This window comes from Austrofundulus limnaeus, unplaced genomic scaffold (genome assembly GCF_001266775.1).
Source record: "Austrofundulus limnaeus strain Quisiro unplaced genomic scaffold, Austrofundulus_limnaeus-1.0 Scaffold238, whole genome shotgun sequence".
NCBI classification, from domain to species: domain Eukaryota; kingdom Metazoa; phylum Chordata; class Actinopteri; order Cyprinodontiformes; family Rivulidae; genus Austrofundulus; species Austrofundulus limnaeus.
This window is the reverse complement of record NW_013952640.1, coordinates 588,014-602,687: the sequence shown is the minus strand read 5'-3', so window position 1 is coordinate 602,687 and position 14,674 is coordinate 588,014. Positions and strand designations below refer to the sequence as shown.

The following is a 14,674-nucleotide window of genomic DNA, read 5'->3' as shown; positions in this document are numbered from 1 at the left end:
AACTAACTAACTAACTAACTAACTAACTAACTAACTAACTAACTAACTAACTAACTAATATGTAGCACTAGATTAAAAAAATCTTGAATATGTTTTTTTTAAAGAAATGGCTGAAAARTTCAATCCTGTGTGGCARCACTTCACTCAGCCTACACCAGACAAGGCTCAGTTAATAAATGTTTCTTTTTTGTTAATGTTGAGACTTCAAAAATCTGAAAAAAAAAAATCAGCTGTTATTGTAATGTTAAAATAATCWGTRTTGGTATTGGCCTTCAAAAACCTGTATATCGGTTGATCTCTCTTTGCAGCCATGAAGATGAACAACAAAACCGACAAACAGGTTTTTCCAATTCCCCTCTTCGCTCCACAACAGGGAACAAAAACTGTTTGTAATTTATCCATAAGATGATGTAAAAATCCCATCAGCACCACTCTTCAGGACACAGTCCTTGCTAATTGTTTTTCCAGGCTTCTGTCTCTTTTAGATGGAACTGTTTCTTACCGATACCAGTACGGAGCATCGTTCGGGAGGCCTCCCTGGTTGAGGCTCCGCTGGGCGAGGGCTTTCTTCTTGTTCAGGACAAACTCCTGCAGGCGCATCTTCACCTCGGTGCTGGCCACCGCACCTGGTGGAGAAACATCAGCCAGAGGGTTATTCAAGGAAATCCTGTTTGAAGCCATGATTAAAACAACAGCCTGCCAACCAACTGAGTTTGGGGTAAGAAAACATGGAGCAGGTTACATTAAAGCTGCCACATGTGTTCTCAGTTAATGATTCAAGTGCCTTTAGAATATTTACAAGTAAGATTTCAACTTGGTAATCACATTTACAGTATGATTTCTCCTCACGCAGTTTCTAATTTAAAACAAACCCTTTTCCAATCTGTTCAGTCAACACTAAACCTCAAGTGACCATAACTCAGCACCAATTTATAACTACATAACATACCAATTTTCCTTTAGCTGCTTTAAGAAAGGTTTCTCATGGACTTCATTAAATCGACTCAATATAATTATCCAAACAAAGATGTCTTGAAAAGATTTGAGCGATTTTTGCACAAAAAAAGGTATTTTCCCTCTCAGCCCGATGAGCACCATCATCAGGAGACATGTCTATCCTACAATTTAAACAGCATCCATTTATTGATTAGCCAGCTGGCAGAAAATCCATCTAGTTRTATTAGTTAAACAATTTTTTAATCGATGAACTCAAGCATTCTCAACAAGGTTTAAAAAACATTTTAGGATTTCAAAAGGATTAAAACAGAAGTGCAGTAAAAATACACTCAAAAAAATGTTGAGCGATTCAACGTCAGGGGAGTGGACCACCAAACTGCCCTCGTGTGAGAGCAGACGCTTCAATTCCCTCGCTGCCGCGCGCACAAGCACTCGCACGGACGCAGGCTCGATCCGTAACCGTTTTCCATAAAGTGTGTAAACGGCTCTCAAAGACTCCTGTCCACTTGCTTTCAATGAACTGTTGAGAGACGTCCAGAGGGCAGCRGTAATAACTCGGGCCGGCCCCCGCCAAGGCCACCGGGCTAATACAGCTCGTTCACCACGGCAAATATACAGGTTCTCCGAGCGAAATGGAAACAGACACACACAAGCGCGCACGCACACACACACACACACAGCAGTTCTTTCAACCTCTGAGCCATTTGAATGAAGAGTCCTGAATAAGTCGAGTAAATGAGACCAAGTTGCCGGCTGCCTGGATGACATGGAAAACTATTTACAGAGCTATTAAAGCTGGAAAAGTGTCTTGTTCAGTTTGTTTTCCTTATTTTCTGGTTTAAAGACGGAATCTGTAATGAGAGGTGTCAAACCTTTCACTGAAATCCCGCCAACAGCTTCTAATCCTGCGTTTGCTGCTGCTCAGAGAGTAAACATCAGCTAATGTTTGTCAGAGATGCACCCAGGATATTTTCTGGAGACCRGTTCGGATTTCTGCAAACCTCTGACCTGCAGAGGTTTTCTGCTTCTCTTTAGCAACTATAAATGATGGCACACACATATTTTTTATTATAACTTTGAGTTCATAATAAAGCATTTRCAGTATTTTTTTTCTTATAAACAAAAAGGAACAGATCTTTGTTTTTCCATTATTGGAACTAAACCCTTTATACTCAACAAAAAATAAAATTCAGCTTAAAAATTTACTGTAAGTCTCTTTTAGAAGACAATTACAAATTCTATTTTTACCTTTTTTTAAATTGAAACACTGAAACATAGAAATGACACTGGATAAATTGAGAAATGCTTATTAACTTTTTTATTATAAACTAGTGGTATCCCATATTTGGGAGGAAAAAAACATCAAAAATTTTAGGTTAGATTATTTAATTATTCCTTCACTTTGCTCTAACTGTATTCAAGACAAATAAAACCATCATAGTAGTAGATAAATTAAAAATAAATAAAATTCATCTTTAAATTTGTCCCGATTATAAATTATTTACAGAAAGGATCTAAAGCAACCCTTTAGCTTATATTTTCTTCAGCAGTCAGATAAGAAGTAAACTTGTCTTTGTAAAAATCTGTGTTTTCTAATGGTCCAACATGGCTTTTTCTGTACATCCAGCAGAGCATGGAACCTTAATGAAAAAGTTACTTTTTTTCCCCATTATTTTTTTATTAATATTCTGTAGCAGCCCAAAACTGAAAAGGACTATAGATGTGACATTACATGGGRCAACTTAGGCCTGCTTGTGCAACACAGAGAAATACTCAGACATGCCCACCAATAGGGGACGTTATCATTGAGGTTTTTGCATTTGGTCCTCTATCTTTGAACCAACCGTACGTTGCATATTTAATGCCTTATATCTACAYGTTCACTGCACTGTTGTGAATCAGWTGGTATAAACGCAAAATTGGCTTTTTACTGAATATATATACTTTTTTAAACACCTTAGAGATAATATAAACAGACAACTTTTTTTCCTCACTCATGTACAAATACAAAATATATTATTTTGGTCACGTAAATTAGCTGCTTAGCAACAATACGTTCATAAACCAGGAGGATGAAAAGAACACATGTCTGAGTGCCAGTCATCCGTCAAGCACACCAAGTTAAATTTCAGTTGGTTACCTGCTAAGCAATCAGTGCACCTTTTAAAAGTAAACAAATAAATTCAAAATATATTTTAAACAGCTCACTTTCATTTCCGGTTCTTTCGTCAGACACGTTGCAGAACAAACTTGCCTGATCTGACGACATCTTTTTTTTGCAATGACTTACTTTCTTGCCCCCGCTCTTTGTTCTTGAGCAGTAGCAGCTTCTGCTCCCTCTGCTGTTTCTCCAGCTCCTGCTCCAGACGGTGGTTCTCCATCTTCCTCTGGTGCTCCAGCAGCTCCTGCTGGTGCTTCAGAGCCAGAAGCTCCTGTTGTTGCTGCACAGAGACATATAAAAATCATGTTGGTTTAAACAAAATAAAAAAAGAATAAAAATTCCAACCCTTCAGGCAAAATGAAGGTTTAAATCCCGGATGTGCCCCCAAATTGTTATGCGGCCTTCTCAACTTCTACAATAACAGGGAAATTTGAAAATTTCAAGACATTTCAAATGAAAATGATAGCTTACAACACGCTTTACTTCACATTTGAAGCTTTCACGAGCATCTTGCTTTTAAAAAGAGACATATTTTCATTCCACTCCTGCTCCTCCTGAGTCAYCAAGCAAAATACTCTTACAGCTGTTCAAAGCCATAAACTCAAATCTTTTCAATTCCTTAAGAAAAGACTGAAGCCAGAAGCTTTAGCCTTTAAACAAATACAAGCAACTCAACTGAAAATGTGGCTTTAGCTAAACACATAATCCCATCTGCTTACTTCCTCTACAAAAATAAAATCAGACGAACATCTGTTAAATGCTTTAAATGTAAAAAGATGTTTTATTTTCACAAAGATAAAATCCCCTCTGTGGACTGACAGCTTGTCCTGCAACCTAAAGGTCAMAAATAAAATCAGCATGAAAGCCAAAATGTGTCTGCAAACCCCTTCTCGTCAGCACTGAAGGGTCTTTAAATGAAGCGGAGATTCTTGTGATAAATACCAATTAAATGATAGAACTGCCCACTGAAACATGTTTTCTGTACAATGCCTGAAGAACCAGCCTGAGCAACTTAATGCCTTTTCTATCATGTGTTAAGGAATCTGTGCTCCTCCCAGCATCATATCACCTCCCTCACTGCATATTTTAATGGCAATATTTGACCGGTTTTCCTCTCATCAGCATGTTTTAAATACGGTAAACAGACACACTGCAGAAGGGACACGGGTTTGTGTTTACAGTGAGGGAAATCAAACGAGCCTGTGGCTGAGAGGAGGAGCTCTCTGGACCATTTCCAGCCTTCAATCCTTTTTTTTTTTCAGCCTTTAAACCAAGGTTGGGGAAARGGGTTTGAGTGGGTGGTAAGGCCCAAAGTAACCTCCCCACCCACATACACACAGACACACACACCTCTAAAACCCCTGTGGCTCAGGAGACCAGAGATGTACACACACAGTTTACTTTTTACCCTTTAGAGCTACAGTACAAACTGAAGACGTTTCAGAGCAAGAAAAGGCAGAGATCCGAAATGTTTGCATGAACTCAACTGTGAAGTTCTGGCCCTAATGTGGAACCAAACTGGGCAAGACGGTCTGTTTGCTGAAATTTAAGAATGTGTATGTTTTAATAGCAATTTGGTGTGTGTGTGTTTCTGTGTGTACACAAGGGCTGTGAATGAGGCTGATTGAGGTTGGGCCTCCATGCTCAAGATGTGCGTCACTGGTTCCCTTCTGAGTGGTCCTGCAGCCCCACAACAGGCCAGAAGACCCTTCAGACAGCATTAGGCCAAGATTAGTCCTGAGCTTTGGCCTTGGCCTGAGCGTGTTGTCAGAACAACATGGCGGAGCTACCATTTATCGACCTTTTTAGGGATACAAATGCAAATGTTTATAGTCAAAATTTTGCGTTAATACGTGTTTTAGCTGTGCTCTGCAGCCATTTTGACATCGGGCAACTTTGTACACTGAGGACGTTYCAAGAGAAGGGGGTCTGTTTGGGCATAATTTGGGTAAGCCATGACTGGTTGGATGGACTTTTGAGAGAAGTTAAAAGATGAAGTAATGATAAAATTATTGTAAAGATGTAAATTTGACTTACTGATTTAAAATTTGGTGTGGCTCGCACCTTCCTTCCTCAAGTTAGGACTAATATTCATAGTGATCTGAATTGTTGCACCTCTACCCAACTCCCCTTTACTCAACGTACGCCCACACCCAAGAAACTCCCACTCGCATTTCAATCCAATTCAAAATGATGAAATGATGCTAAGCTAACATCTGATTTGAAAGTAGCGAAGTGTCCTTCACAACACATGCTCTAAGAGACAGCACAGCGTCTAACAGTTGGTTTATTTTCAAGCTTTGACCAAAAGGGCTATAAATTTGTTAGCAAGCTAGAAATCGTATAAAGGAAAAATGGATTATCGAATGAACAAGTGGCAAGATATGGTGAAAGATAACCAAAAAAAAAGACAACAATGGAAAAAGAATACAAAGAGATTAAGACAATAAGTTTTTTTCCCTAAAAACAGAAAAGAAGTATCAGAAAGGAAGAAAGAACTGAGCAGCAACAGAAAACAACAAGGAAAGAGACAGAAAACAGAAAAAATAATAAAAACGAGACGTTGGGAAATCGAAGGAAATCCGCATTTATTCATCCTTAAAAGCTCCTTGAAAGTTGATTTTCAATTCCGAAGTTTTATGTGTGAGCGTACAAATATTTAAAGTAAAAAAGTCATGTGCACAAAAGCCTTAGTTATGTAACCTGCCGGCAGTTCAACCGCGTTCATTTTTCACTCACTTTCTGAAGCCAAACGCATCCGTATATTGCTCTCATCCATCCGTGCAGTTAAAGGAAATGAAGCTAAAGTGCCTTCCTGTTCTCTGCTCCCACTTTCCTCAGAGTGAAGCCTTTTAAAGCTGATGTGGCTGCTGAGTTTAGTCTGTTATTGAAGAATCCTGTGGCAGACTAAATTAAGAGCTGTCTTTGCTTGCTTTGGAAGAGATTTAAAAAGCCAAGATGTGGATCCGCCTTGAAATTCTAGCGCTAGAGCTTCCGCGTGAACTTCAGTTGTATATTTKTACGCGGCGGCGAACTGTGCTGAAAACTTAATCCAGCCTTGTTTTCCCTCCGCTCAGACGAAAAGCCTCATTAATAGCCTGGTATAAATAATGCTAATTGGAAATGATGTACCTTAATGTGCTCCTGGAGCTGGGCCTCATGCTGGCGGGACAGCTGCTCGTGCTGCCGCTGGAACTCGGCGATGAGGATCTGCCGCTGGATCTGCTGCTTCTGCTTCAGGGCCAGCAGCTCCTGCTGCAGCTGCTGCTCGCGCACGGAGGCCGCCGCCACGCCGCCGCCGCCGCCCGTCCCCCCGAGCGAGCCCGGCGAAAGCTGGCCGGGCGGGGACAGCGAGGACACCTGTTGCTGCTGGTTATGGTCCACGCGTAGATCCATGGGGATGGCAGCTGGAGGCAGACGCAGGGGCAGCGCTGAGTTGATGTCCACTGCAGGGACAGGGAGAGGACRGTAGGGACAGAGTTATGGTTTGTCAATTTGAATGCTTTTATTGTGACAGGCAGCAGTGGATTAAGAGGTATGACATAGAAGGAAAATATTACTATCTGGTGACATTTGCAGGAGTTACAGCGTGGTGCTTTTCATCACAGGGTTTAAGACCTGGGCTGAACACAAAGCTTTAAGGGCAGCTGTGAATCAAAAGGTTCAATATAAAAAAAGAAGAGGYTCAAACTCTTCCAGACTTTGGTCAAATCCCAGTTTACCCTTTCTTTTTCATTTTTAACCTTATGTTTTGCAACACTCAGGGGCTTAAAAACAGACATCCCAGTCTTTTTTGTTATTTCCATCTGGCCCTACAACTGCAGAAAGCTTTTATGGCTCACTTCAACATAAACAAATATCAGCTCGCGCTTTCGAAAAAATTTAAAAAGTAAGTTTTTTTGTTAGTAATGTTTTCAACCAGAATAACAACCATTGTTAATGCGAAACACATCAGGCGATGTCTCGAGGACCCAATAGACTCAAGAGATGACTTATGATGAAGACAATCTTTTACTTTGCAACTCAAAAACGAAAAAGGCAAAAAACACAAACGAGCTGACAGCTGAACAATGGAATCCTGCGACTATAAATATGAAGCGAGGTGAGGAGACACAAGGAACAGGTGTGCTGATTATGAACACAGACCAGATGTGACGAAGAGACAGACGAGCAGGACCGACAAAGAAATTCATGTTTTAAAATAAAACAGAATAAAACATGAACACTGAATTTAAAATCAGGGACAGACTGTGATAATTTTCACGGGATATTTGGTGTAATCACTTTTCTTCATTGTGTACAAAATGACAATGAAGAAAACATTGTCAAAAAAGATGAATATATTTTTCCCCGCTTAAATATTTAGAAACATTTTGGATAGATAATGGATGTATGGCTGGACGTTCTGCACTTTGCGTCTGATCTATTGATATTCTTTGTGATACTGATATAATGATGATGAAAAATCTTTYACTCATTGTTCAGCCCTACTCTACAAATACTTTTACCTGTTACATACAGGTACAGCAGGTGGGGGCCGTACATACTGATGTCATATGTACTAAACCGTACTGACTTGTTGAAGGGGTGGTCCAAATCAATTTAGAGTATTTTAAACTACACTTTCAACAAAAAACACAGAGTGAACACTGAATGCTTAAGACCTTTGCTGAAATTTGCTAAAGAAGAGCAAAAAGCTTCCTAAAATCATAAAAAGCTTGACTCAAAGTAGCAAATAGACAGCTTAAATGTAAAGTAATGAACGACTAGCTCAAAGTAGCAACAGGACATCTAAAAGTTTAAAGTAGCAGAAGACTAGCTCAAAATAAAAGTAGCTAAAACACTAGTTAAAGGTAGAAGTTAAAAGCCTAACTATAAGTTAAAAGTATCAAAGGCTGGCTTAAAGCTAAAAGTAGTAAAAGATTACCAAAAATCTAAAAGTAGCAAAACACTGGATATAAACAGCAGAGTACTTGACAAAAGCTGCATTAAGTCAGTTAAAAACTAAATGTATAAAAAGGCTAACTTAAAGATAAAAGTAGCAAGACTAGCTAAAAAGCACATAGTGGGTAAATGCAGCAAAAGATTAGCTCATAGCTAAAAGTAACAGAAAGTTAACTAAACACTAAAGTAGGGGTGCACCAAAAAATCGATTCACATCAGAATTGTGATTCTCATAAATCATTCAGGGCCATCAACGGGTTTTATTATCTGACATTCGTAAATGATGGGAAAAGGTCTGTTGGTTTTGCATCTCCTTTAGGAAGCTTGGATCATTCTTGATCAAACATGAGGAAAACAGATTATCGTTACCTGATCCTTCAGATCATAACCTTATGAATTCTGTTTCAGCATTTTTGTTATTTCTGTTTTTATTTATTACTTCTGCGTACTTTTTTCTTCTTTTTTTCTTACACTTAATTGAAAACATTGTTTCATTGAACAGTTGGTTGCTGTGACTTTGGTTTTTGTAACTTTTATACTTTCTGGAATATTTAGCTTTAGCCTTTTAAAACTTTTTCTGTTCCTCCAAACACATTTTATTTTAAATCTACTTTAACATACAGTACCTATTATCTACTTATGCTTATACTTTTCAGCCACTGTTCTGTTGTGTTTAGCTTCAAGTAAGCGTTTTGCTACTTTTAGCTCAAGTTTTGCTACATTTAGCTTTTAGTGTTGCCCTACCTTTAGTGTGGGGGTGGGAATCTTTTACTCTCTCACCATTCGATTCAATCTGATTTTTGGGACCACGATTCGATTCAAAATCGACTTTTCATTCAAACCTGATAATGTGAGCCCATTTGTCCTGTTCCCAAAGTGCTTCATCTTCATTTTGCAAACACTGCACACAGTGAAGCTCACATCAAACTCAGACTCATTCAGTAAAAGCTAAATGAGCCCAAATGTTTGCATTCATTGAAGACAGGGCCGACTGAATCTCTTTCCTCCAGTTCTATAGTTTCCTCTTTGTTTTGGTGCTTTCTGCACATTCATACGTTCCAGAACCAGCTCCATGTGACGTCAGGACGTCCCACACACTTATAAAATGGAGGCTGACAGCCACCGGATTTGCTTTATGTTTTTACCTTTAAAAATCGATTTTGGGACATTTCAAATCTGTTTTACACCAGCATCATGTGGCTGAGCCGTGTTGAGCAGCACATTTCTAGGCCTCAGAAACCCCTTTTGAGAAAAGTACATTTTGATTTGAGAGCAAGACAAACAAACAAAACCCATATTCCAGTGAAAGACACTGATGTGTGTTTTAATTGCAAAGTTAGGAAGCTGAATGGAAATAAATCCATTTTTTAAAGATTGTTTAATTTTTGAGAAAACCTCCTAGAAAAACACCAAAAAGAGATTCAAAACTTTGAAATTTTGATTACCAAGGTCTCTGCTTTCTTTTTTTAAAATGCTGTTGCGAAATAGTTACAAAAGAACAAACACGTAACATCAATCACAAGGTTTTATTTTAAGCTCTGCTTCTAAATGGGGTATGGTTGCTAATCTAAAGTCATAAAGACAAGCATATCAGAGTAATAAATCAAATAATCAGAATAAACCTAATGATAAATCCCTTTCAGGCGCAACAAGCAGACTAAGCAGCATCGACTGGTTATTTGATCAACAATTCCAAGAAAATGTTGATATCTATAAAGTCGGTAGACATTTATTTATCTAGCTTGTTATTTCCTAATATCTAAAGATGGTCAAAATCACACCAGTCCCAGGAGCTCAACCTTTGATATTAGATGATAAGAATGTCTTCTGATGGAAATAAATACTGCTGCTCTACAAAATCTGCAGCAATGGCAAAAAAGGTCTAACATTCCTTGAAGGAATGACTATTACCCACCACCTAAACCCAAGCTTACCTCAATATCTGTAAAACTGAAGGACTTTTAAACATTTGGGTGTTGGCTGGGGTTGATTAGTGGCGGAGGCCATCTTGAATCAAGCTGATGTCCAGTGTGAATGAGTTAGCAAATTTTATTTAATTCAGTGAAACTCCCAGAAAGTAATCACTGAACAAACAGACAGTGTTAAATATTTTTACATTTAATGCCAAAGTTTAAAGCAAACATGTTGCAAAATGTGTAGCACTTAGGATATGTGTTCCCAAATTTTAGCTCAATTTGTGCTACGTTGACAGTTATAGCAAATGCTGTGTTAACTAATATCGATTAGCTGTCATCTTAAACTGGATATCCTCCAAAAGGTTCWTCAGTTGTAGATGCGCATTCAATAATTAACCAAATGAGAATTTCATTAAAATCCCTCCAATGGTTCACAAAATATTTTGCTAGCAGATGAACATAGTTGACTCCATTAGCTAATGGTAAAGTTTGGAAAACAGATCTCGAACTGATCAGTTAACACAGACATGACTAAAATACCATCATTATTATTATTATTATCATTATTGCCATTTTTGTGGCTGCTAAGGCTTCTTAGCTATGAATGTGGGTTTACAGCAGACATGAAGTGATAGATGAACAATCAATGATTCCTTTTTGATCAATGTCGATCAAATTCACCCAGTGAGGCAAGAAATATTATAATGCTATAGTCAAACCAACCCACACACAGAAACAGGCCAAAACCATTATGGCAACTTTTCCATAACAATCTGTTAGCTGTCTGACACCTAAGAGGGTTTGACAACGACTGCATTGACCGTGTGAGGGGCAGACCTTGTGCTTCAAACCTCTGCACAGGAAGCCCACCAATCAAGCTGCTTCCTCCATATAAATCTGAATAAACAGGAGCCGACAGGCCAGCAATTTGCCGACATGTTTACAAAGAGCCTAGCGAGAGTTAGAGACACTTGCTTGGAACTTTGCGTTATTAAATTGGCAAACGAAACACCACCAGCGAAGCCTAGCAGGAGAAGAATGCGCCAACTCGCAAATTTGAATGGAGAATCCTCAAAACCGTTTTAACAAAGCATTTAAAAGAGATGTTTTCTGTCAAAATGAACGAACTGAACATGGCCTAAATAGTGCAAGTTTCCTGTAGGGCAGCAGGTGAAACACCTCGCCACCACGACTCCCTGTGTGTTTATCACCAGGGGAGAAGAGTGCAATACTATGCAACGTCTGCTTAAAGACGGGGGATGACAACAACACGAGTCAGTAGAGCCCTGTAGTCTGTGTTGACCCAGCGAGGAGTAGTCTATCTGTTTCAGCCTGGAGGAGAGGAGTTTTCACATTTCTGAGTCACGAGATGTCTCGTTTCCCTGCTCTTTGCCTCCTCGGTGCGTCGGCTAAGGCTCCACTGCGAGACAAGGCGAGGTTGGACGTTACTTTACGCCAACCAAAAATGAAGACGACAAAGTGTTGTGCCCATTTCCAGACTGTTCATTTGTCTCAGAAKCCTCTAAACAGTTTACACACCAACAAACCTCCTGAAAATATTAAAGATTTCCCAAGGCTCTTTGTGAAATAGTGAACGTTTACACTGGAAAGCCGTGATCGCAATCACTGCTAAGACGAGACAGCAAAAGTTGTCGTTTTCTTGCCAGGTCACTAGGCGGCGCTGTGATTTTTGTATTTCAACAACTGGCCTGTGCAYCCTAAATGGTGAAAACACTAACACAAAAAAACGTGTCTCCTGATGGAGAAGGTGTAGCACATATACATTCTGAATCAGAAGTAAATGGAATCAAACGAGCAGCACAAACGGCTCTCTGCTATCTGCCATTGTTACTGTTGTTGAGCGACTCGCACATGTGAAGAACYGAAACAGAACTGTTGATTGGCTGCAACCGTACGAACACTTCCCCTTCACTTAAACTGTGTTTGCCTGTGAAACGATGCAGAGAGTTTGAAAAAAACTTCCAGTCTGACAACTGGAATCAGATCACTGCCGGCTGAAAAACAACAAAATGAGCTTAAAAACAGCGTTGTGTAAACGGGGTCTTGGTCAGTTTGACATGATGAGGTAGTAGCTGAGAGTAGTGTGAGGTTTGATCAAAACAGCCACAACTTCTTCTTGATCTCGGTCTAAAACTCCTGCATGAACAGTGGTGGGYGACATGCATTCTTTCAAAGAACGCCAGGCTTTTAGTTAGAATTTATTTTAGTGAAGTTAATTAATAAAGTTAATTAAAGCCTAACTCTCTCAGAAAGAAACTTAAAGTCTGTATGAAAAGTTCTGTTTTTGTCTTGTCTAAAACTATTATTTTATTTAAAAAATAAAAGATTTTGAGAAGAAGAACACAATAAATTATTTATAACATTGGAAGAATTCTATTTAAAAAGAAAAAAAAAAGCAAAGGAGGATGACTCCAGAAGAGATGCGAGTGTGGAAATTTTGAAAATCCGCACTTGTCAAAGCGCCGCGGCTCCATTCCCGAGCTAATGCAAATCCATAACTCATCCGCACAAACTCTCTTTCCCCTGGACAAAATGTTCTTCTACACACTCACTGGGTCCCAAAAAAAAAAAAATTTAAAATCGCAGCCTAGCATACGCTCATTGACGGTGACGCATGCAAATCCACAAAACACACCTCGTTTGGCATCTCTGTCACACCGGCAGCACTAATTGCTTGCCGGATAAAAGCAGGGAGCTACAGGGGAGGGAGAGGGAAAAAAAATCACTGCCGTTACCCATCAGCCTCCTCTCTTCGTCCTCTCCTCCTTATTGATGCAACCCCTCCTCCTCCTCCTCCTCCTCCTCCTCTTGGTCCTCCTTCAGTCTGTTAAAGGGAATGACAGCGTGCTGCCTCTCCTGCTCATCTGACGGCTCCTCACGCTCTCTGTCACTTTTGGCTCGCCGCTCATCCCCCTCCTCTTGCTTTAAACCTGATGGGTGTCTCCCTCCGCTCCGCTCTCTCCCCTCCCCTCGTCCCCTCGCTTGCCCAGCGGTGACATCACGGGGCCGTCTCAGCCTGTTTATTCTGCAGCTTTTCCTGGAAACCAGCGTCTCTGTCAAACAGAGAGCACTCCCTTTCACTCCGTCTCCTCGGCCTTTCTGCTCCCTCCCTCCACCGAAACAGCGTTGATCTTAAGAAAAACCCTCACCCTCACAGATTGTCACCTTCTCCTGATTTTAACAACACAATCTGGCTTTCGCCTGTGCGGTTTTCAAATTCCTGACATGGAATTTGCCTGCCATTTCCTAAACAAATAAAACCACTGAATGTATTCAGGTGTCTCCTCAACACTGACGGCTCATCGGCGCTTCCTTCTAACGTACAGAAACGTGTGGCCTTGTGGCCTGTTGTAAGCTAGAGCACAATACGTCGCAGCGATGCGCTTTTATCCATTGAAATGAAAAAAAAAAGTTCTGTGAATATTTTCACACGGTGATTTTAGTCAAGCAAGTGGTGGAATGAGAGCTTTTTTTAATGCATATCACACCCCTCTTCACCCCAGAGCCTTAGACTAAGCTCTGGTGTTGAGAAAATYACAGAGTTCTTCCTATTTAGATCCAACTTTTACAAAAGCACCATGCACAAGCTCATGCAACCATTAGTGAAYGCGATATGAACGACTCTCAGCTACTACCACAACAAAATTTAGTGCAATATCTGTAAAACTGACTGATTTATGAGTCTGACTTTGTTCTTTGAAATTAGTTGGTTGTGACAGCCAAGGTTAAYTGGACTGACTCAGAAAGTTAATCGGTTGTAGACGTGCATCCAGTTGTTATTTAATCGTTGGTTTCTTTAAATTTCATCCAGTGGTTCAGGAGRTATTTTGCTAACAGACAAACTAAAATGAATGCAAATGGTTAATGGCAGATTTTTATAAACAAGATGGATCTGTTGGGGCTCAGAATGTGTTGGGGATGGATCTCAGCTCACTACCACACCTGGTTTTAGGTCAATTTGTGCAGAACAGACTCAGGTATGSGCATTTTTCTGTTGACTGTGGCGACCATATTGAATCAGGCTGACGCCAAATGGTAAATAGTTGTGGATGTCCAGTCAACAACTATTATTGCTCACCTTTGGGATAAGGAAGCGTATCTGTAGAGCAATATGTCACTAGGRTTGGGCATCATTTGAATTTGAACGATTCCGGTTCCTCATTTSKATTCYACGGTTCCCAATGATTCCCAATTTCGATGTTTTTTCGAGGCAGAGTGAAAAAGGTTTTCATGGTTTAATGARGTAGCTAGAGTTCTTTCTAGATGAACAGAKGTTATGAATTTATTTTCCACRCAGAGGTACTCTGCAAAACGTGTCCATCTAACCAAATCGTACACTTATACCCAACCAAAGAGTATTTTTCATCTTGTTTTGAGATGATATACTAAGCAACAGCAGAATGGGTTTGATTATTAATCTTATTACCCTGGAAATATTTTCCTCATTTCAAGTCTTATGCTGCGTTCACACCGAAAGCGATTTCAGCTTCAAAATAGCAGCCAACGCTGAAGTTGGTCGCTCGTGCACTTTGAGGTCAGACGCAGGACAGCTCTTGAAGCGCTGTACGGCAACAGCCTCCCCGCCCCTCCCTCCTCTGTCGGGCTCTGTTACGAGGAAGTGGCTTTGCTTTATTTACAGAGCAAGAACGTGTCACGTTCATCAGATAATTAATTC

At 39.9% G+C, this 14,674-nt stretch overlaps 1 protein-coding gene across 3 annotated transcripts in view; it reads right to left on the bottom strand.

Annotated features, from left to right (window-relative positions):
* The window catches only part of LOC106525721 (histone deacetylase 4), a 122,311-nt gene that overhangs the window by 53,989 nt on the left and 53,648 nt on the right, over positions 1-14,674 (bottom strand). For all 3 annotated transcript variants that reach the window (XM_014020046.1, XM_014020049.1, XM_014020047.1), the window contains 3 exons: positions 6,251-6,564; positions 3,248-3,398; positions 503-626 (listed from right to left, as the gene is read on the bottom strand). In XM_014020046.1, coding sequence (XP_013875500.1) covers positions 503-626; positions 3,248-3,398; positions 6,251-6,564 — 589 coding nt within the window. The remainder of the gene's footprint in view (positions 1-502; positions 627-3,247; positions 3,399-6,250; positions 6,565-14,674) is intronic.